This window comes from Rhinatrema bivittatum, chromosome 4 (assembly GCF_901001135.1).
Source record: "Rhinatrema bivittatum chromosome 4, aRhiBiv1.1, whole genome shotgun sequence".
NCBI classification, from domain to species: domain Eukaryota; kingdom Metazoa; phylum Chordata; class Amphibia; order Gymnophiona; family Rhinatrematidae; genus Rhinatrema; species Rhinatrema bivittatum.
The window spans coordinates 228,831,157-228,854,743 of NC_042618.1; the positions used below are offsets into that span (position 1 = coordinate 228,831,157).

The following is a 23,587-nucleotide window of genomic DNA, read 5'->3' on the forward strand; positions in this document are numbered from 1 at the left end:
CTGGGTCACCATGGCTAATTCATCCTGCTATCTACGGAAAACACCATTGACTGTAAGCAAACTTAATTTTTCCAGTCAATAAGCAGGCTGAATTAGCCATGCTGTCTGGGAGACCCCAGCTTAGGGTTGTGCCATGCACACTGATGCATGCTGAAGTAGGGGGATGTCCACCCTTCATACAAATAATAGTCTGTTGTATGCACAACCCACCCTACTGTGGACAGCCCTACTGTGGACAGCCTCATCTTCCTGTCAAGTACCGTGTGTAGATACCTACCCTTAATTGCCATCTCAACCTGCCCATACATTTTGAAAAGGACTTGTATATTATTTCCTTTATTGCTATTGTTTAATGATTGTGCTATTTTGTGAAGCATTATAGTTTAATGCTTCACAAATGTTTTGTCTGATTTGTGTAGTATTTTAAGAAAACATAGGGGTATGTAAACTTATGATCACAACTGTGTGGTGTGTGTAGAATTTGTAAGATGTGTATTTTTGATACCAAATAGATCCTATAAAATAATTCTGTTAATTGGCAAGCAATCTGATTCTTATAGGTCAAGTACAAGACACATCAATTCTGTGCTTGGCTCTATCCAATAACCAATAATCACAAATTGCAATTTGAGTTGTATGGAATGGTATGTAAAATACTACTCCAATTGTGCCAGCCAGACAACCATAGCTGTGGAGAAAACTCATGTACACTCATCCACAGACACAAAGTTTAAGTCTTTTGGAGTGGAGAGACTTGATTAATCTAAGATAAAAGTGAAAGGTATTGCACATACAGATAGCAAACTCTCTTTAGATGTTCATGTTTCCCCTCTGTCCTTCTTTCTACTCTTTATAAATGGAGCAAAGATATAAAACGTGGCTAGTGATAGCATGAGAATGAGGCAAGAGAAGTATTGGCCTAATGGCTTGTCAACTCAAGGATCAGTGCAGTGTTAGACGTAGTCTCCTGTTTATATAGAATGTGACTTTGAGTATTCTTAGGGGATCATTTGTCTTGTATGGTCTGTTAAAGGATTCGGTGGTTGAATCCGCCCTGAAACATGATGCTAAGAAATATCAGGTATCACCCCCCCCCCCCCCCCCCCCCATTTTTTTTTTTAACCAGAAAAGCTCAGGGACTCCTCAAGGTACTTTCCCATTCCAATTTGGCAAGGGTATACTGTTCCAAATTCATCCTCATCTGATTGTTTATACTACTGATGCATCTATCCTGGTCTGGGCAGCCTATCTGAATGTGTTTCATGCACAGGACCTCTGATCTTTTCAGGAAAAAAAGGCTACACATCAACTTTGTGGAGCTAAGGGCAATCTGTTATGTTTAAAGGTTTTCAGAAATCAAATGGTTAATCAGTGTTCAAGTTCAGACAGACAGCCAGGTGGCAATATTGTACTTGAACAAGTAGTGAGAAATGGGTACCCTCCTTCTGTTGTGGGAAGATTCCAAGTTACAGGATTTGGGTCATTTCATTAGGGATGTCCCTAAGAGCCACAAATTTGACAGGCAAGCAAGTGTTCTGGCAGACAGACTGAGTTGTCAAATGGACCCCCACATGTGGTCTCTGGATCAGAGTATAGTGAACAGCTTCTTTCTTTGGTGGAGAACTCCTGTTTGCAGCAGCTGAGAACAGAAACATGTTGGCATCCTGCTTCAGAAGGAATTCAGAAAGTAGTCCAGCTTTTGATGCCTTCTCCCTTTATTGGTTTACAAGTCTTCTATGTGTGTATCCTCTGATACATCTCTTGGTATCAGAGGATACACACATTTTGGAAGAAACTAAAAACTATGGTCTCACGGCTGGGTTAGGATTTTAATTCTTCAGGACTTATCCATTAGGAAACCAATCAAGTTGTATATTTATCCAACTGTAATATTGCAGAACCAGTGAAGTTACTTTATCAGCTTGAATGCTGAGAAAAGTGATTCATTTCCTAGCATGTTGCCAGATGGGCTCAGGACCAATGGGTTATGTGTTCCCTTGCTAGCAGATGTAGACTTCAGTCAGGTTTCAAAGCTGATGTTACTCTAGATATGCCCCTGCAGTGACCTCAGCCATTCAGTATCTCATAAGAACATAAGAAAATGCCATACTGGGTCAGACCAAGGGTCCATCAAGCCCAGCATCCTGTTTCCAACAGTGGCCAATCCAGGCCATACGAACCTGGCAAGTACCCAAAAACTAAGTCTATTCCAAACACAGCTATATAACTGCATGAACCACATTCTCTGGCAACAAATTCCAGAGTTTAATTGTGCGTTGAGTAAAAAAGAACTTTCTCCGATTAGTTTTAAATGTGCCCCATGCTAACTTCATGGAGTGCCCCCTAGTCTTTCTACTATCCGAAAGAGTAAATAACCAATTCACATCTACCCGTTCTAGACCTCTCATGATTTTAAACACCTCTATCATATCCCCCCTCAGTCGTCTCTTCTCCAAGCTGAAAAGTCCTAACCTCTTTAGTCTTTCCTCATAGGGGAGTTGTTCCATTCCCCTTATCATTTTGGTAGCCCTTCTCTGTACCTTCTCCATCGCAATTATATCTTTTTTGAGATGCGGCGACCAGAATTGTACACAGTATTCAAGGTGCGGTCTCACCATGGAGCGATACAGAGGCATTATGACATTTTCTGTTTTATTCATCATTCCTTTTCTAATAATTCCCAACATTCTGTTTGCTTTTTTGACTGCCGCAGCACACTGCACCGACGATTTCAATGTGTTATCCACTATGACACCTAGATCTCTTTCTTGGGTTGTAGCACCTAATATGGAACCCAACATTGTGTAATTATAGCATGGGTTATTTTTCCCTATATGCATCACCTTGCACTTATCCACATTAAATTTCATCTGCCATTTGGATGCCCAATTTTCCAGTCTCACAAGGTCTTCCTGCAATTTATCACAATCTGCTTGTGCTTTAACTACTCTGAACAATTTTGTGTCATCTGCAAATTTGATTATCTCACTCGTCATATTTCTTTCCAGATCATTTATAAATATATTGAACAGTAAGGGTCCCAATACAGATCCCTGAGGCACTCCACTGTCCACTCCCTTCCACTGAGAAAATTGCCCATTCAATCCTACTCTCTGTTTCCTGTCTTTTAGCCAGTTTGCAATCCACGAAAGGATATCGCCACCTATCCCATGACTTTTTACTTTTCCTAGAAGCCTCTCATGAGGAACTTTGTCAAATGCCTTCTGAAAATCCAAGTATACTATATCTACCGGTTCACCTTTATCCACATGTTTATTAACTCCTTCAAAAAAGTGAAGCAGATTTGTGAGGCAAGACTTGCCCTGGGTAAAGCCATGCTGACTTTGTTCCATTAAACCATGTCTTTCTATATGTTCTGTGATTTTGATGTTTAGAACACTTTCCACTATTTTTCCTGGCACTGAAGTCAGGCTAACCGGTCTGTAGTTTCCCGGATCGCCCCTGGAGTCCTTTTTAAATATTGGGGTTACATTTGCTATCCTCCAGTCTTCAGGTACAATGGATGATTTTAATGATAAGTTACAAATTTTTACTAATAGGTCTGAAATTTCATTTTTTAGTTCCTTCAGAACTCTGGGGTGTATACCATCCGGTCCAGGTGATTTACTACTCTTCAGTTTGTCAATCAGGCCTACCACATCTTCTAGGTTCACCGTGATTTGATTCAGTCCATCTGAATCATTACCCATGAAAACCTTCTCCATTACGGGTACCTCCCCAACATCCTCTTCAGTAAACACCGAAGCAAAGAAATCATTTAATCTTTCCGCGATGGCCTTATCTTCTCTAAGTGCCCCTTTAACCCCTCGATCATCTAACGGTCCAACTGACTCCCTCACAGGCTTTCTGCTTCGGATATATTTTAAAAAGTTTTTACTGTGAGTTTTTGCCTCTACAGCCAACTTCTTTTCAAATTCTCTCTTAGCCTGTCTCCTAGCAGATGTAGACACACTATCCCCACATCAGCAGCGGTGTTTAGCGGGATTGCAGCACTAGTTTGAAGAAGAAACTTAAATTTACCTCTAAATTGGGAGAAAGATCGAGCCCCTCTCTCCTGTGGTGATACTTAAGGGTCCCTCCTCCAGTTGAGAATTCCTGAGGATGTTTCCGAGATCCCTCAGAGCTGTGCCTTGGTCAGATAATCTGTTCCCGGCATGGACTTTGCTGCTGAAGCAGCTGAAAGGCGGTGGGTACAGGAAACCGAGTGCGGTGATGACTGAATGCTTAAGCTCTCCCCCCCCGCAGCCAGAGACCGTCTCTATACTGAGTCGGTAAGTACTGAGCCCAGGTAAGTAGAGAAGAACTCCTCCTATTCAGAGACATGGAAGGGCTTTGGTAAGTCTTTCCTCCAGTCTTCTTGCTCGGCACACCGTACCGACTTAGTTCCCGATCCCGTTAGGGCAAGGGAAAGGGGTTTCTGAGCGGGTTGAGCAGCCTCCCCAATGGGCTAGGCCCTGTTTCAGGCTGGGTGGGCATTCCATATCACTGGGCGACACCATTTTCCCCCATTGTCCGTCGGCACATGCATTGCAGGCCGGTCCTTTGTGCACCTAACGCACGCATACATTAGCACACAACCAGACACCTAGACTTGCGCCCGTCAAGGCGGGTTTGTGCACGCTTTAGAGGTGCTAACTGGCTGAACGCACAAGCTACAGAGTATTATGGCTCTGGCAACAAAGCAGCATAAGTGACACTCCCTTTGTGCTGTCTGCCATATTAGGGCTACACAGTCTGGCCTAGAATCCTTCTGTATCAGCACTGTGAGGAAGCCCAGGGAGGGCTGGACTCTCAGAACTTTTCCAAGTCCGGCCCCTCCCAGTCGGAGAATGGGTCAGCCACAACCTTATCTGGTAGCACCCCAGACTTGAGCAATTCTGTGTCGGCGTCCTCCCCGTGAGAGGGAAGTTCAGCGGCCTCTACCCCAGTTCCTCCTGGACCTAAGTATGGACCCAGCGACCTTTTCTTGGTTGGACTTTTTTCAGGGCCTTCAAGCCTTTGTTCAGGCGCAATCAGCAACTGCCTCTGCCCGGTCTGAGCCCCAGCTGGGAAGGCCTTGCCCTCCCAGCCCTATCAGCATGCCTCGGGTCATGCCTTGCCTCACCAAGGGTATCCCTGACAGGGACCCAGACACCTCGGACTACGAATGGGATGCGGACTCATTGGAGGATGGGGAAATCCCTCCAGGCCTGGAGTCATTCCGGACTATGCTACGGGTCTTCCACAGAGATGACTTTCTGGCTCTGGTCTCCCAGACCCTGAAGATGCTGGGAGTTCCTGGCACAGACCCTATGTTGGAACCGAAGAAGAATCCCATCCTGGTGTCCTACAGAAAGCGTCTTGCTATTTCATGATTCTGGAAGCCATTCAGGAGTTGATTGACCTGGAATGGGACACCCCAGAAGCCAGTTTTAAAGGAGGTCGGGCCTTGGAGGCCTTGTACCCTCTGGACCCAACGGCCAAGGAATGTCTGTTTCCCGAAAGTGGATGCCCTGGTCTGTGCCCTCTTGAAGTGAACTACTATCCCAGTAGAGGGAGGAGCAGCCTTGAAGGATGTTCACGATAGGCGGTTGGAATCCATCCTTAAGCAAGCCTTTGACACGACAGCAATGACACTGCAGATCGCTTCCTGCTGTACCTTGGTAGCCCATTCATGTCTGCTTCTCTTGAGAGCGGCAGATAGCTCAGGGGCACATCCCAGATAGGTGATCAGGTCCGCCGTGGCCTTCCTGGCGGATGCAAGCTCGGAACTAGTGCGTACCTCGGCCAGAGGAGTAGCCTCAGTGGTGGCGGCCAGAAGACAGCTATGGTTGTGAAATTGGTTAGCGGATGCGACCTCTAAGGCAAACCTCATAAAGATGCCTTTTAAGGGATCCCTCCTATTCGGTAGCGAATTGTAAAAGCTAGCCAGTAAGTGGGGTGAATCTCCAGTGCCACAGCTACCAGAAGATAAGAAAAAGAGGTCGCAGCACCCCTGGCCCATAAGGGTTTGGGCCAGGGGTGCTGCGACCTCAGAAACACATCATTTCAGACATCTCATCATTTCAGACATCTCGGCCCTCGGGAAGGTCTCAGTCCTTTCGGAGCAGGCAACCAAAAAGACCTGAGCTTCCGAATTAAGTTTTTGGCTAACCCATCCACGGGATGAGGAGATAGGGGGCCCGACTATCCCTCTTCCATCAGCGGTGGGTCGAGTTCACATCAGACAAATGAGTACTGGACTTCATATGAGAAGGATACACTCTGGAATTTCGCAGCATCCCTCAAAACATGTTCATGATGTCACCTTGCCACTCCCAGCACACAAAACTAGTAGTGGAATCCACGTTGATAAGGCTCCTCAGCTTGAGGGCTATAACCCTGGTACCTAAATCCCAAGTAAATACGTGGCGTTATTCCATCTATTTCATCATACCCAAGAAGGAGGGTTCATTCAGACCCATCCTGGATCTCAGCATCAGTAGTCATCTGCTGATAATTCACTTCCACATGGAAACTCTTCGCTCCGTCAATGGCCGTACAACCGGGACGGTTTTTAACCACCCTGGACCTCTCTGAGGCCTACCTTCATATTCCAATCCGTCAAGACCACCAGTGTTTCCTATACTTTGTTATATTGGTCCGTCGTCATCAGTTCCAGGCATTGCCCTTCGGCCTGGCAACCGCCCCAGAACATTCTCCAAAATTATGGTGGTTGTGGCGGCGGCACTGAGGAAAGAAGGGATCCTGGTGCACCCTTACTTTGAAGACTTGCTGATCTGGGTGAAGTCATTGGAAGAGAGCCTCCAGGTGACCAGAAGGGTCAGGTCCCTCTTACAGGAACTCGACTGGGTCGTGAACACAGACAAGAGCAGTCTCAAGCCCCTCCCAGTCCTTAGAGTACCGGGGAGTATGGTTAGACACCAAGCATAAAGTCTCCCCCCCCCCCTCGAGGATAAGGAAACTGATGTACCAAGTGCATCGGTTGATAAACACAATGCGCCCCAGGGTGTAGAACTATCTCCAGGTCCTCGGCCTGATGGCATCAACCCTGGAAGTAGTACCGTGGGCGAGGGCACATATGTGGCCACTCCAACGCTCCCTGCTGTCATGTTGGAACCCAATGTCTCAAAACTACTTGATTCACCTCCACCTACCGATGGAAGTATGTTCTCTGCTCCAGTGGTGGCTACAGGAAATTCACCTAAGCAAGGGTGTAAGCCTGTCCTCATGAAGGACGTGAGTCTCAGAGAGTGGTGAGCCCACTGTTAGGAATTGACAAAGCGCAGGGGGTGATGGACGAGGAACAGGCGTGCTGGAATATAAACTGCCTGGAAGCATGAGTGGTCAGATTAGCATGTTAGCTACAGGCTCCAGGGACAGGCAGTCTGTATAATGTTGGACAATGCAACAACAGCAACCTACATCAACCTCCAGGGAGGAACCAAAAGCCACAAAGTGTCTCTGGAGATAGACCCCCCCCCCCCCTTATGGAATGGGCGGAGTTAAACTTTAAAGGGATCTTGCCTCCCAAATCGCGGGAAAAGGCAATGGGAGAGTCTGGATCCAGGGGAATGGGCATTATCGACCAGAGCCCTCCAGCTACTAGTAGATTGCTGGGTCCTCCCAACCATCGATCTACTGGCTACATCTCACAATGCAAAGGTCCCCTGATTCTTCAGTCACAGACTAGATCAGTACTCCCAAGGGATCGACGCCCTTGTCCAGACTTGGCCAGAGAAGGATTTATCTTACGCCTTCCCTCTGTGGTCTCTGCTGGACAAGATCATCCGCAAGATCTAACACCACAGAGGATTAGTCCTTTCTGTGGGCCCAGATGCCCGTGGTTCGCAGACATGTGGAAGCTTCTCGTGGAGAGCCCCCATGCCTCCCCTCACACAGGGACTCTCTCCAACAAGGTTTGATTCTTCACGAGGACCCAACTCCATTTTGTCTTAGGGTCTGGCCCTTGAGAGGGCTTGCCTGATGAAGCGTGGACATTTGGCAGCCGTAATCGCCACTTTGCTCTGCACACGGAAGTTCTCAATATCCCTGGCATACATATGGATCTGGTGAATATTTGAGGCCTGGTGCGAGGACCGCAGGGTGTCCCCGCGAATGACCAATATCCCCATGATTCTGGAATTTTTACAGGACGGCCTGAACAAAGGATTGTCCCTCAACTCCTTGAAGGTCCAGGCGGCGGCTCTCTCCTGTTTCAGGAAAGAGGTGAACGGAACCAGTCTGTAGACGCATCCGGATTTGGCCTGTTTCCTAAAAGAGGTTAGACACCTCTGACCACCCTTAAAGTGGCCGGTCCCCCTATGGAACCTCAATCTAGTATTGGACTTTTTAGCAGGACCTTCCTTTCGGCCACTGCACAGTTTGTCTTTACGCCTGTCAACACTGAAGACTGTATTCTTGGTGGCGATATGCTTGGCTCATCACATCTCTGAACTACAGGCGCTGTCATGTCGGGAGCAGTTCCTTTGTTTTACTCCAGGAACAGTACAGCTTCACACCGTCCCTTCCTTCTTGCCAAAGGTAGTCTCGGAGTTTCACCTGAACCAGTCCATTTCCTTACCGCCCCCTGATAGACACAAGGACACGGAAGGCTACCGCCTTCTATGCCACTTAAACATCCATAGGCTTTTAGTACGGTATCTGGAACATTCAGAACCAGTGTGCAAGACAAGACCGCTTGTTTGTTCTTCACAGGGGAAGAAAACAAGGTGAAGCAGCTTTGCGAGCTACCATAGCTCGCTTGATAAAGGAAGTGATCACGGGAGCTTATGTAGAAGTAGGGAAGCCTTTACCCTTTCAGGTTAAAGCTCATTCCACTGGGGCCCAAGCAATATCCTGGGCGGAAGCTAAGCTACTGTCTCCTGTCGACATCTGTTGAGCAGGGATGTGGTCCTCCTTACACAACTTATCCAGGTTCTATCGCCTAGATGTCCAGGCCCAGGAAGACGCAGTCTTTGCAAGGGCGGTGCTAACCGGACCGCGGGCAGCCTCCCTCCCTGTTTGGGAGTAGCTTTTGTACATCCCATTGGTCCTGAATCCATCTGGCTACACGCTAGGAAATGGAGAAATTACTTACCTGATAATTTCGTTTTCCTTAGTGTAGACAGATGGACTCAGCATCCCGCCCATGCTGCCCATGAACAATACCAAGGAATCGCCCATGAGGTGAATCTCAATTCCATGGGGTTACGGGTAAGCTATCTCCCTATCCCTAGTTCAGGGCATCTATAGTATTGCTGGGATTCAGCGCTTGTGTTTTGTTGAGTGCAGTTGCGGTCTCCAGTTTTTTAATCAAGTTATTAAGTTGAATCCAAATTCTAATCAAGTTTTTCAATAGTATGTCCCCAGTGGCTTTTGAAGAAAATACTGAATAGCTGAGGTCACTGCAGGGGCATATCTAGGGTGACATCAGCTTTGAAACCTGACTCCGTTTCCATCTGCTAGCAGGGGAGCACATGACCCATTGGAACTGAGTCCATCTGTCTACACTAAGGAAAACAAAATTATCAGGTAAGTAATTTCTCCATTTCTGTGCTTTCTCTGATTTGATCTCAGATTTTTAAGCCTTCTAGGAAGAAATCCACTGGTAGGTCTTATTTGCAAATGAGAGATTCACTGCTCGATGTGAAGGCAAGGTCTTAGGTCCTTTTCTACGCTAGACAAAAACTACTTGCATACCTTGGATTTGAAACCAATTCATTTAGGATGCATTAGGGATGTGAATCGTTTTAGGACGATTAAAATTATCGTCCGATAATTTTAATATCGTCTTAAACCGTTATGGAACACAATACAATAGAGATTCTAACGATTTATCGTTATAAATCGTTAGAATCGTGAGCCGGCACACTAAAACCCCCTAAAACCCACCCCCGACACTTTAAATTAAATCCCCCACCCTCCCGAACCCCCCCCAAATGAGTTAAATAACCTGCGGGTCCAGCGGCGGTCCGGAACGGCAGCGGTCCGGAACGGGCTCCTGCTCCTCAATCTTGTTGTCTTCAGCCGGCGCCATTTTCCAAAATGGCGGTGAAAAATGGCAGCGGCCATAGACGAACACGATTGGACGGCAGGAGGTCCTTCCGGACCCCCGCTGGACTTTTGGCAAGTCTCGTGGGGGTCAGGAGGCCCCCCACAAGCTGGCCAAAAGTTCCTGGAGGTCCAGCGGGGGTCAGGGAGCGATTTCCCGCCGCGAATCGTTTTCGTACGGAAAATGGCGCCGGCAGGAGATCGACTGCAGGAGGTCGTTCAGCGAGGCGCCGGAACCCTCGCTGAACGACCTGCAGTCGATCTCCTGCCGGCGCCATTTTCCGTACGAAAACGATTCGCGGCGGGAAATCGCTCCCTGACCCCCGCTGGACCTCCAGGAACTTTTGGCCAGCTTGTGGGGGGCCTCCTGACCCCCACGAGACTTGCCAAAAGTCCAGCGGGGGTCCGGAAGGACCTCCTGCCGTCCAATCGTGTTCGTCTATGGCCGCCGCCATTTTTCGCCGCCATTTTGGAAAATGGCGCCGGCTGAAGACAACAAGATTGAGGAGCAGGAGCCCGTTCCGGACCGCTGCCGTTCCGGACCGCCGCTGGACCCGCAGGTTATTTAAGTCATTTGGGGGGGGTTCGGGAGGGTGGGGGATTTAATTTAAAGGGTCGGGGGTGGGTTTTAGGGGGTTTTAATGTGCCGGTTTTGCGATTTTTCGATTTTTCACGATTTTTCACGATATTTTACCCCCCCAAACGGCAACAATACGATTCCCTCCCCCTCCCAGCCGAAATCGATCGTTAAGACGATCGAGGACACGATTCACATCCCTAGGATGCATGTTAGTGCAATTGGCTCATGATGCCACTATTTAAAACACCGGTTTGTTTATTTTTGTATTTATTTATTTTTTTTATAGCTTTTAGTTGTCAGATTCATGTAGGGCATTCTTCATTTAAAGCCTCCCAATGTCATGGGACATCAGTATGGTATTAAGAGATGATGAAGCCCCTTTTGAGACTGTTCACTTATGGACTAAAGTACCTGGAAGTTCTTATTTTTTGTGGCAGTCACTTTGGCCTGCAAAGTTGGAGAGCTGCAAGCCTTAGTAACTTATTCACCTTACTCTAAATTTCATCATCAGGATGGAGCCTTAGGTTTTGGATACCATATTCAGGCTTAACGGAAAAGAGGGTTTGCCTTCAAGGTGGGCAGTACATACTGGTATAAGGGAAACTGATAGCTTCAGCCTCATATAAATGATTCCTTTTAAGTCTTAAGGCAATAAGAGCTCCAAAATAATTTTAAATCTGAATGTAATCAGCTTTGAAGTGCTTGAAAAGCAGAATATAAATAAATAAACAAAAAATCTGGAAATCATATAAAGGCATTTCAAAGGTCTGTATTTAATTAGGTAATTTATTATTGAAGGTTTTAAATATTCTTTCTTCAAGTTATCTTTTTTTTTTTTTACCTTTTGAATGTATATTCTCACTGCTCAATTTCTTTTTTTGCCTGTTCTGACTATTAAATTGACATCATAAATCTTTCTTCCTCCCTAGCAATAGTTTCTGTGGTATGATAAATTTCCCTTTATCTGAACATATTTATGTATGTAGCTTTTTATTTTTTTAAGGATTTAGACGGAAAGAATTTCGTGGCAGGCTGGCAATTGCCATTACCGTAAACTTCATCAATCGCAACACTGCTGCTGAAGCCAAAGTGGAAGAGATCAGTGGAGTTGCATTTATATTTAATCAGAAGTTTTTCCAGGATCTTCGGGAGGCCACAGGTATGCTCTTCAGGGAAGCATAATGTGGATTTTGGGATTGTGCCTGTAGGTTTTCAGGGAGGTGATAGAAGAAGAATAGTTTTATGAAAATTGTGTAATATAGACTCATAATTTATTTTTGTCTTAGTTATGTTTACAATTGTATACTTCTACTTTCAAACAAAAAGTTCAAAACAAAGCTGTTTACAACAAAGATAACTTAACAACAAAATACATCAGGACTTCCCAAACTGTGGGTCAGGACACAAATTGGGTCACAAGTGCCTCAAACAGCAGTGCTTTTCAAGTGCTAGCAGCAGCTTTATTAGTGGAAGTCAGGGTGGGCCCTGTGAGCCAGAATGTGATGACAGGCGCTGTTGTGGCCTTGCCCTTGCATGAGTTTCTGTGGTAACAGGGTGCCCTGTGTGAGGAGGAACAGGGGCAACTGTAAGGTCTGTGAGCTTGTTAATGTTGCTGCTGCTTGCCAATCAGTTAGGTTTGGGACCAGCTACGAGGGGAAGGGAGGGGAGTGTTTGAGTATGCATAGGCTGGTGGAGATTGTCACTGCTCCTTTCTCCTCATTCATTACTGAACCTACCCTAAAGAAAAATGTTGCCTCTGTCATTCTCTTGTCCTCTTTTCTTACCAGTTGTCATCCACCTTTGGCCTAGGGCCCAAAAGAAAATATTACTACTGTCCCTGTCCAGGATATATTTGGAGAAGGAGATGTTTGAAGGAAGGACTTATATGCAGGAGGGGTTTTTGGGTTGAATCAGCTGGAGAGGAACTAGCTGTGGACGTTGACAAAGTGGGAATATTAAAAGATTGGGGGATGTAAAAAAGATGCTTGGGAAGGTGAGAAGGAGAGGCAGGAAGATGAAAAAATGAAGGATGTGTGAGGCATGAATCAGAATGGGGTGAGAGTGAATGACAAAGGATTAGGGGCTTATAAAATGGCTTGAGGATAAGAGGGAATGGGCTGGGGAGGTGAGAAAAGCTGGAAGAATGTAAAATGAAATCAGAGGAGCAGAGGTTGAGAGAGTGGGGTCTGCTGGAGGGGAGGAGGTTAAGAGAGCAGGTCCACTGGAGAGGGTAGGGGTTTAGAGGGGGGGGGATCAGTTGGGAGTGTAGGTAGGAATGAGCGTAATATGGTATTGGAGGGGAACCACACCTCTGCTAATTTGCTGACATGTAAATTTTTAACTGCTAAAATGGGGTCACTTGCTAAAAGTGTGGGAAACCATGCAAAACAGTGATTAAAATATAGCAATAGGTCAAAATCAAAATAAATCCCTAGTACAAATACATTAATAAATAGATTAATACATAAGTTTGGGACTGTCACTCCAATCCTTCCATTCTCACTAACAGGCCGATACAGTAAAGCGCGGCCGCGGTTACCCTGCTTCTAACCCGCTTTGTACCCACAATTTGGCCGCGTAAGTCCAACCCGCGATTCACTATCCCTTTTAACCTATCCTTACCGCTTCTTTAAATCAACGGGTAAACCTTTCCGCCCGCGGCATGTATATGAGATGTAAACGATTGGATTAGCTATTCCCTCCCATACAGTAACGTGTGCCCCGATTATCGCCTTTTTATCCTGTAGTTTTGCCGCGTGTTTAACCTGCTAATTTACCGCCTACCCTTACCCCTGCGTTAGTGTGGAGCGTCAGGTCAGAGAGACGAAATTTCACGGGCAAACGACCCCCTCACCCCCCTCCCCCCCGGGACAAGACCTTTAGAGGAGCCAGGATCGGGCAAACTTTCCCCCAGCCCCCGCTCACCTGCTCTGGTCACGTCCATGGGTGCCGGTCTCCTGTGCGGGCGCGCTGACAGCTCCAGAGCAGGAAGGAAGGACCTGTTGTTTCCAAGCATAACCTAAACTCTTGCCTGCCCAACCTAAAATCCAACGCACCGGGAAAGCCACTCTTCAGATAGCGACTAATCACTGGAAGGACGAAAGATTTTTTTAAGCGTCCCAGTTCCTCTCTCCGTTATGTCAATGCATTCTCCTTTCCACTGCAATGCGAAGAGTATTCTGAAAAATAACTTTCAAACCCAGGGTGGTGGAGCATTGTTGTGCTTGATAAAACCTGCGCTCAACAGGATTGGGCAAACTTGCCCCTGCTCACCTGCCCTGGCCGCTGCCATGGGTGCTGGTCTCCGGAGCAGCCCCAGTCCTCTTTCCCCTCCTTCCAGGGGCAGCTGGCGGCGAGAGCGGCTTCAGCAGCCCGGGGCGGATCGGGCGCTCCCCATGCGAGGCGGCTTCCAGCAGCCCCCACCGGCAGCATGAACGCACGCCGTGACCTGAGCGCCCGGCTGGACGTCAGAGGTCACGGCGTGCGCTCATGGCAGCGAAGGTGCATGAACGCACGCAGTGACCTGAGCACCTGGCTGGACATCCGAGGTCACGGCGTGCGCTCAATCACCATCGCCGGCGAGGACTGCTGGAAGCCGCCTCGCATGGGGAGCGCCCGATCCGCCCCGGGCTGCTGAAGCCGCTCTCGCTGCCGGCTGCCCCCGGGAGGAGGGGAGAGAGGAGAATGCTCCACCACCCTGGGTTTGAAAGTTATTTTTCAGAATACTGTTCACATTGCAGTGGAAAGGAGAATGCATTGACATAGCGGAGAGAGGAACTGGGACGCTTAAAAAAAATCTTTCGTCCTTCCAGTGATGGGATTGGTCGCGATCTGAAGAGTGGCTTTCCCGGTGCGTTGGATTTTAGGTTGGGCAGGCAAGAGTTTAGGTTATGCTTGGAAACAACAGGTCCTTCCTAATACGTTTTTCTTTTGGTCTGATTTGATTGTATTTTTTTTCCCCTAGGGGAATTGTCTTACTAAATCATGACCCTTGCTGTTAATGGCCGGCTGATAATTCTCTGATCCTTTTGCTTAAAGTTGGGATCCACTTCCTGGTACCTGTCATTTCAAATGACATTTGAAATGACAGGTACCAGCGCACCCAAGATACTGTATAGGCGCTATATATCGCTCTATACAGTAAAATGGATTGCGCTTCATGGACGCTTCTTGGACGCGGCTTGCATTTGCGTGCCATTTAAATACTGTATCGAGCGGTATGTGATCCGAACTGTGTGTGCGGCAAACGAGGGTGCGCCCGGCACTGCCGCACTCTTTCTACCGCGTCCTTACTGTATTGGCCTGTAAGAAGGGTTTCTTCTCTTCCTGCTAGACCAGCCCTTATGCATGGGAATTCCTTTGTCTCGAGCAGCTGTGGAGGGAGAGAGACCTCTTTTCCCTTGTGACATCAAGTCTAGCTAATAAGGGAGGTGTGGCCTTAGGAAGTTGCCAGAAGTCTGTCTCCAGCAATTGAAGATTAACAAGGAGAGCTACTGGTCATCTCCCAGGGTCCTGGTTAGATCTCTGCCCTGGTCAAGCCCCTCCTGGGGCAATAGTCCTTAGGGATTGCTTCCCCAAGTAGAAGCCTGCTCCCAGTAAAAAAAAAACAAACCAAAAAACTTCCCTAGGATCTTGATCTTAGTACCCCTGAGGGATCTGGTAGGTCAGCTATGACAGGGGATTCCCATGCCTTTAGGAAAAAGGGGAGTGAAGGAGCTGGAGCTCCAACAGTCTCCTTGCCCCTTCTGCCTTTCTCTTCTGGGCATAAAGTTTGTACAAAAAAAAAGGTGAGAGAGGAAGTGTTGTATCATTCTGGCCCCAAGCATAGCAATTAGGCCCTCCCGGAGGAAGTGAATAATGCCTTTTTTTACCCCATGGGAACAGGCAAATCATGGTCTCAATTCAGGGGAAATATTTCAGCTTGATGCACAGGAGGAAGTATGTAGTGGCTCTCTTCAGGTAGAGCCCTCCTCCTTCCTATTGCCGGCAAGCATCTTGCTTGAGCAGAGGTGCCAGAAAAAATCTGCCATGCACAGAGGGGTGCAGGTGTGTGGCCTGTGGCATGAGACGGTGCCCTACAATAGCAGGGTCCCTCTGCCCCATTTGTGATTGGGACACATGGTAAGCAATACAGTAGGTTGCTCCTCCTCCACCCCCCCCCCCTTTATTGGTACACAACACATGCAGTGCTGTACAAACCCACAAAAAAGACAGTCCTTGCTGAGGCAGATAGCCTCCAGATCCCACATGGCCCCATTCCCTTGACCCCTCCTTCAGTCTCCCCCTCTCCAGGGAAACTGGGTAAATAAAACCCGACCTGTGTTGGATATAGCCCCCACGTGATTCTCAAGGGGAAATCCCATGCTGCATCATTAGGAGCCTGAATTTGTGCTCCTTATGCATCAAGCATTCTATGCTATGCAAAAGCCTGATAATGGGGCCTGTTTCCCAGCCCTTCTTATTTTGGATACTGCAGACAACCCTCACCCCCAACCCCACCACCAACCCCCACCCAAATAAAAAAAAATATGGGTTAGAACTGTCATAAAGACTTCAGGCTTTGGTGCTCAGACTTTGACACAAGAATTACTTGAAAGCTCCATTGCGGAAGATTCTGTTAGTTCTTTTCCCTTGGATCTCCTGAAGGAAGGGGGGTATGTTCCTCTGAAGAGGAAGAGTCCTTGGTAGTGAGGTTATTTCATAGAGTGGAACTGTTGGCTTTGGTTACCATTGTACCAAGGTGATAGTTTAAGTATACTCCTATGAAGTAAGGGTAGGCTCATTCAAACATGTGTAAGGACTTTTTTTTTTTTTGTGGCACCTGTAATCTGAAAGGCTTACCCATTCAGGTATGAGGAGTACTTGATTTAAAGGAGTTCAGATGGGGAGGTGAAAACATCACTGTTTTTGGAGGCATATGGTTAAGAGAAATGGGATATGATATTTTAATGTATATGTGATTTGGTATAGTTTTAATTGTTTTACTTTGTAATTTTAATGTTTAATATGAGTTTTCTGTAATCCACCCTATACAAATATTTTAATTTGGAAGTTGTGGAACATAAGTGTTTGAAATAAATAAGTAATGGCTGCCCTTAAGATTTCTGGGGACAAGGGGGGAGGTCAAGATGGAAGGGGACCCAGTCCTACAAGGAATCCAGAAGGCTTTTCCTTTGCACCCAGCTCGAAGAAGTATGGTGTGAAATAGTGCCCCTAGTGTTCCCCATTTAGAAGCCTGGTCCACTTTAAATCCTCTGAGGAGAGAGTATGCTCTGTGAGCGGGATTCTGCTGGGCAGGTGGAGCTCAGAGGGTGTGACCAGAGACTGGGGAATAAAGGTAAGAGCCTAGCTAGGATCAGCAGAATAGGCCCAGGTCTCCAGGAGGAAGGCAGCTCCTGTTGAATAGCACTGTCCGAACACTGAGCTCAGACAAAGCTGTGTGAGTACTGAGGGAAGCAGTACAAACTGTCAGGCCGATATAGTAAGAATTACTCTACCGATGATTGCCCAGCCACCTCTCCTGAGTACGCGACTCTTTATTTAAATGAGGGGTCATGCTAATAAGGAGGTGTTAAGGACAATAGCGCATCCCTAGCACCGCCTTATTAGCGTAGAGGTGGCTGTCAGCGGGTCCTGACAACCAACGCTCTATTTTACCGGCATCTGTTTCCGAACCCGCTGACAGCAATGGGTTAGGAAACCGGATGCCGGTAAAATTGAATGTTTTTCTAACTGCTGACCGGCGGCAGGATTTTTATTTTTATTTTTTTATTTTTATTTTTAATTTTTGGTTTAAGTGGGAGGGTGCACAGAAAAGCAGTATTTTCTGCTTTTCTGTACACTTTTCTGTGTTGCTCAGAATTTAACGCAGGATTTAATTTCTGAGCATAAAATGTGTGGCTTGGCCATACATTTTACTTTCGGTATCCCAGGAACTAACTAATAGCCCTAAACCCTTTACTGTATAAGGGGTAATAGACGCATGTCGAAAATGCACAGCCAAGCGCATGCTAAACAGTGTGCTTGGCTGAGTGCACTCTACTGTATCAGCCTGTGTGAGTAGAGATAGTACACTGACTGAAGGTAAAGGCAATCTACTGTTGTGTATACGATTGAAGCTGTGAATAAATATAGATAATGTTTTAAGAGAGGTTGAAGTCAGGCTAGTTTGTCTCCAGGCCTGTGGGAATTCACTCATTCCCACACATGGTATTAATGGAATGCGACTCCCTCTGACTGGTTTAAAGGGCGGAAGATTTATGAGTAAGATTTATCCATTAACACTAGAAGATAGGAATACTCTTCTGAGAATTCCCAGGGTGGATTCCCTGGTGTCAGTGGTTACCCAGAAAATTACCTTCATAGTTGAAGATGGGATAGCTTTAAAGGATCCCTAAGATATTAAAATTGAGGCTATTTTGAAGCAAGTCTCTTCCACTAAAGCCATGTCACTGTAAACTGCTATCTGTGGAGGCTACATAGCACGGCAGGTAGTGTGTTGGATCCAGCTACTCCCAGAGAGTGAAGATACAGCTAGGATAACTTTCCTAGCTGACACTGTGTGATCTCATTAGGATAGCATCAGGGGCAGTGGTTGGGAGGCTTCTTTGGCTTTGTAAATGGGCAGTGGGTGACATATCCAAAGCTGCCCTAGAGGGGGCCTGCTTTTCTGAGAAGACATACAGCAGATCTGTCCTGTAGAGATATATATCTGGCAATTCTATTCAGAATGGACCTGCATCATGTCAGGTCCATTCTGTAGTCAGGACCATTCAGTAGGTCTTAGAGGTCATTCAAAGAAAATACTTCCTAGAACTGATGGGCCTGGTCCCTGAAGCCTTTATGATGACCTTCTCTGATTAAGGAGGAAGCAATATGGACCACATTATCAAGACCACAGGATCTTCAAGCTATAATCCTGGTCCCACCAAGGGGACGAGGGGCATTTTTAATCTATTTTGTGTTCCCAAAGAATGATGGTTCTTTTTGCCCTGTGCTAAGAACTGAAAGGGGTCAACAGTTGTCTCTGGGTACCCTGCTTTTGAACGGAAACACTCTGTTCCGTTGTCATGTCTGTAAGGAAAGAAGAATTCCTAGCATCCTAGGATCTAGCTGAGGTCTATTTTCATATCCCCATAAAGTGAATGAGTCGGGGTAGATAAGACCAAAAAGATCCATCCAGTGTGCCCAGGATAGTAGCAGCTGCCGCTCCATGCAGGCTACCCCAAGCCTTCCGTTAAGGGTAATAGTAGTGGCTGCTACTATCTTTAATGGAATGCTTTGATCTGTGTCTTAGACAAACGTTTTTAATTTCAAGCCTTTCCCTTTGGTCGTGCGATTGCCCCAATAGCATTCACCAAGGTAATGGTAGTCGTGGCCATGGTGCTGTGCAAACATAGAAACATGATGGAAGAAAAAGACCGTATGGCCTAACCAGTCTGCCTATCCACGCAGTGAATCCAGCATTACAATTCCCATCACTCGGTTGACTGGCTTATCAGAGCCAAGTCCTTCCAGAAAAGGCAATATGCCTCAAACACAGTGCTCTGTTTGATGAAATAAGCATGATGGGTGGTAAATTATGAAAAAAACAGCCTGCACCCTGCTCTGACCTAAAATTTCTAGGAGCCCTCTTATATACAGAATGGGTTACCCTTCCCCCAAAATAGATGACCAAGCTAATAGCTCAATTACAAGACTTTCAAGCTCAAGAGGCACTCAGGATTTGGGACTTTCTTCGTCTCTTGGGGTTGCCACCTTAGATCAGGTCCCTTGGGCCACCTATTGCAACAATCTCTCCTGTCCCGGTAGTTTCCTGAGTTACGAGACTGAGTTTCATCTCCCCTTACCCCCAGCAGTGAGAATAAGATGGTGGTCTGAGCCCTCCAATCTGTTGAAAGGGTATGGCTGTAAAACTTCCTTTCTGCGTCACCATAACTACAGATGTCGTATAGTCTGCTGGGGAGCCCATTGCCAGGGTCAGGTGGTGCAGGGCAATAGTGAAAGAGAAATCTACTTGGTCAATAAACAGATTAGAAATGAGCCATCAGACGAGCCCTACATTTGTTTCTGACATTAAGAATGAGGGTAGTCAGAATCCATGAAAAAGTAAGGGGCATCTGCTGCAGGCACTAGCAAGCATACTTTTCCAGTGGGCAGAACTAAACCTATATCTGCTTTCTGTGTATTACATTGTGGTAATCAAGAATGTCCAAGCCAGCAGAAACAGGCTAGACTCTGGAGAATGTTAACTCAGCCAGGAGGCATTACAGATGATCTAGAGCAATAAGGTCCACCGTTCATGTATTTAATGATAACTTGAGCAAATGCCAAAGTGGACAGGTTCTTTATCTCACAGAAGGAACCAGGTTCCAACAGAGTAGACACCCTGATAGAGCCTTGGCTGAAGGATATCCTCCTGTACATATTCCTAACATGTTCTCTTTTAGGCAAGATGCAGAAGAAAATAGGTTTTCCTATCAAAGTAATTCTGATAGCTCCAGATTGGCTGAGGAAACCCCGTGGTATGTGGATCTTAAAAGGCTACTGATGGGAACCCCATTACATCTTCCCAGGATGCATGAGTTATGCCAAGACCCAATACCGATGGAAAACCAGTCTATATTTTGTATTATGTTCTGTCCTTTGAAGGAAGATGCTAGTATAGGAAGGATTATTCCTCTATAGTCATCTTGACCATGTTAAAGGCTTGAAAGTCATCTACATCCCTAGCTTATATCTGCATCTGGTGCCTGTTTAAGAATGTCTGTCAAAATTCTTAGCTCCTTGAAAGTGCAGGTGGCAACGATATCTGCTATAGAGGGCCAATTAAGTGCTTGTAAGTAGCCGCACATCCAGAAATAGCCCATTTTCTCAGAGGAGCTAAGCATATCAGATTGGCCATTGGTTCTGCAATGGAATCATAATCTGGTTCGTGGGGCTCTAATGGCTCCTCTCTTTGAGCCAATAAAGACAATCATTGTTAAAGAATCTCTTCTTAAAACTACATTTTGGTGGCCACTTGCTCTGCTAGGCATATCTCTGAGATATAAGCCCTGTCATGCAGGGTCTCTTACCTATTTTCTCCAAACTTCACCTATTGCATATCTGGTGCATACTCTTAAGGTACCTAAAAGTTACAAACCCCTTTCGAAACTGACAAACTGTTCATACTACATGGAAGTCTGTGGAAAGGAGAAGCAGTTTCCAAGGCTACAATTGCCAGATGGATTAAGGACGCAAACTCCTTAGCCTGTCTACTCAGGGGTAAGTAGGCACCGGCCAACCTCTGTGAGCATTCCACTAGAGCTTAAGCGGCATCTTTGGCAGAGGTCTCGTCGATGGCCTGAGAAGACATTTGTAGGGTGACCACCTGGTCCTCCCTGCATTCCTTTACTAAACATTAGACTGGACATACAGGGCAAGGCATATGCAGCCTTTGGAGTGATTGTCCTTAGTGTAGCATGATCTTCCTCCCACCCAGGTGAGAAGCAGCTTGGGCATTTCCCATGTGGTCTAGCAGGAAGATAAGGAAGCAAAGTGTAATTCTACTTGTTGTTTTCCTTTACTTGAGTCTAGGTAGACCAGTCCAAAACCCACCCGGGAGTAGTGTGCTACCAGAATCTAGTGCAGCCCAGAAGCTATGCACTTTTACCTTTCTTTCCTTTTGACCCCATCCCTTCATAGTTAGAAGTTCCAGTTCCATCTATTTTTCTTTCTATTAGAGGGAACAATAAAAAAAAAACCCCAACCCAAACTACTATCTATATAATCTGCTTCTAGATAGATATCTTTATATATCTATTTATCTATCTATATAGAGAGAGGGTGGGAGAAGAGAAAATAGACCAGTTGAACAAGGAAACTAAGTGTGTGAATCAGGGGATCTTTCTTTCTTTCCCCCTCTTTTGTGTTACTTCAAGTTTAAATAGGGTAGTTGTCTCTTTTGCTCTGACAGAAGGTTACTGGCAACTGCTTAAGGCTACATCTCCCGAATAGTTGGACATGATATCACAAGAAAAAGGTTTCCTGCAGCTGTGGAGGGAGATCTCCCATGTGTAAATATTAGTCTAGTAGGACAGAAGGAAAGGAAATTAACAGATAAGATTAAATGTCACCATAAGCTATTATCTATCTAATAAATCCAGTTCCTATGCCACTAAGAATAACTCTACTCCCTCCTCCATAAAAAAGACCAGCAAAGAATCCAGACCTAGGCTTACCTCATCATGCTCTTTACACATGCACCCAATTTAAAAGTAGATACAAAGTGCAGGTCTGGTATGCCTGCAGTTGATTTTCATCTTTTTGAAATCTGGAATTATAATTAGTTTTATTATTTGGGGGGCATCAATTTAGATGCTAATTGGCATTTGTTCACATCAGAATCAGCACTAAGTTCTTTATTATTGATTCTAAGTGCACAAGAAGCCAGTAATTGAAATGACAGGAAGTGTTGTGGGATAGAATTGAGGAAACTGGAAACCTGCATTAATGCCTTTGGTATAGTCATGTTCTAAAAGGAAAAAATTAACCTTTTTTTTTTTTTTTTTTTAACATAAGTGAAGGTTCAATTTAAAAATGGATTGAGAGATGGAGAGGGAATTTGTGAGCTGCTTACTTAAAGATGTTCCTTAGTGAGAACTTGAACTTGTTTCTTGCCTCTGATGGCAAACAATTTTCTGTAACTTCAGTACCAGTGATTTTATTTTTGTTTCTAGGTATTGATTTGGAGAATATTGTATACTACAAAGATGACACTCATTACTTCGTTATGACTGCCAAAAAACAGAGCCTGTTGGAGAAAGGGGTGATTCTTCATGTAAGCATTGAGTTGTATTTAACACAGCATCCCTTACTGTGTGAGTTAAACATAAAGAATGATCTTGATTCTAATTGTGGGCACATAAGGCAGAAAACAGTCTAAAAATATAAACGTTTGTTTAGATAGTCTATTGTTGAGTTTATGGGGTCGGCTTCAATTATGAACCATCATCTTTACAGCTCAAGCAGTTATATAAATTATACATCTCATCTGTTAAGATTTACTCTGTGGTTTTGGAGCTTTGGTCGTCTTCATGAGGCTAAGACACATTTTTCTTTTTCGTCAACACTTGCTCGGGTTGCCATTGGTGATATGTGGAAAAAACAGATGCATTTCACTGAAACAGAGTAAAGTTTGTGTTTAGAGTTGATTCAGTATGCACCAGAACTCTCTCTAGAACCTTGAAAACATTCGCACTAAATCATATCACTAGGTGTCACCCTTGAGCAGTGACCATGATGCTACAGACTTGAGGATATTTTATAATGCTTGCATCTCTATGATGCCCAGCTACGCATTCCAGTTGCCCCATGGCCAGCATAGGTTTCTTCAGTATGCTGTTGACAAGCAGTGGTTCCCAGTACTACACATTGCCTCAGTCTCTCAAAGGTTTAACCAAGATGCTGGTAACTCTGATAGTCTATCTTAGGTTGCTGGGCCTCTTTGTCTTGTCTCCCCATATCATTTAGGACAAGAGTGTTATAGCGCTGTCCCATGATTTCATTTATAAACCAGGTTCTTTACCAGCTCAGAACAGGTCACGCTTCCAGAGAACAAAATCTCCTTGTCCTATACTAGACCTTAGTAGTATGGAAGCTAGGGATGCACAGGGAAAAAAAATGTTTTGTCTTTCAGTTCGTTTTGGGAGGTTTTTTTTCCCCATGAATTTCAGTTCGTGGATTGCTTCATTTGGTTCATTCATGTGGAACACTTCCCCCCCCCCCCCCCCCCCCCCAAAAAAAACCCCCAAATTGGCCAAAACCAGAAAATAAGCCCTCCCTTCCCTTGCACCTCTCAGGAAAACATCAGGGCCAAGATCTCCTCTGGCCCCCACTTGCCTGGTCGGGTGGGGATCTGCTGTCTCGGACTAGGCCGAAGTTTTGGCCTAGTCCTAGACCTGAAGCCTCTGG

The 23,587-nt window shown here is 45.8% G+C and overlaps 1 protein-coding gene across 20 annotated transcripts in view; it reads left to right on the forward strand.

Annotated features, from left to right (window-relative positions):
- Positions 1–23,587, forward strand: part of MICAL3 (microtubule associated monooxygenase, calponin and LIM domain containing 3) — a 756,715-nt gene that overhangs the window by 212,074 nt on the left and 521,054 nt on the right. For all 20 annotated transcript variants that reach the window (XM_029599822.1, XM_029599821.1, XM_029599828.1 and 17 more), the window contains 2 exons: positions 11,637–11,792; positions 22,354–22,454. In XM_029599822.1, coding sequence (XP_029455682.1) covers positions 11,637–11,792; positions 22,354–22,454 — 257 coding nt within the window. The remainder of the gene's footprint in view (positions 1–11,636; positions 11,793–22,353; positions 22,455–23,587) is intronic.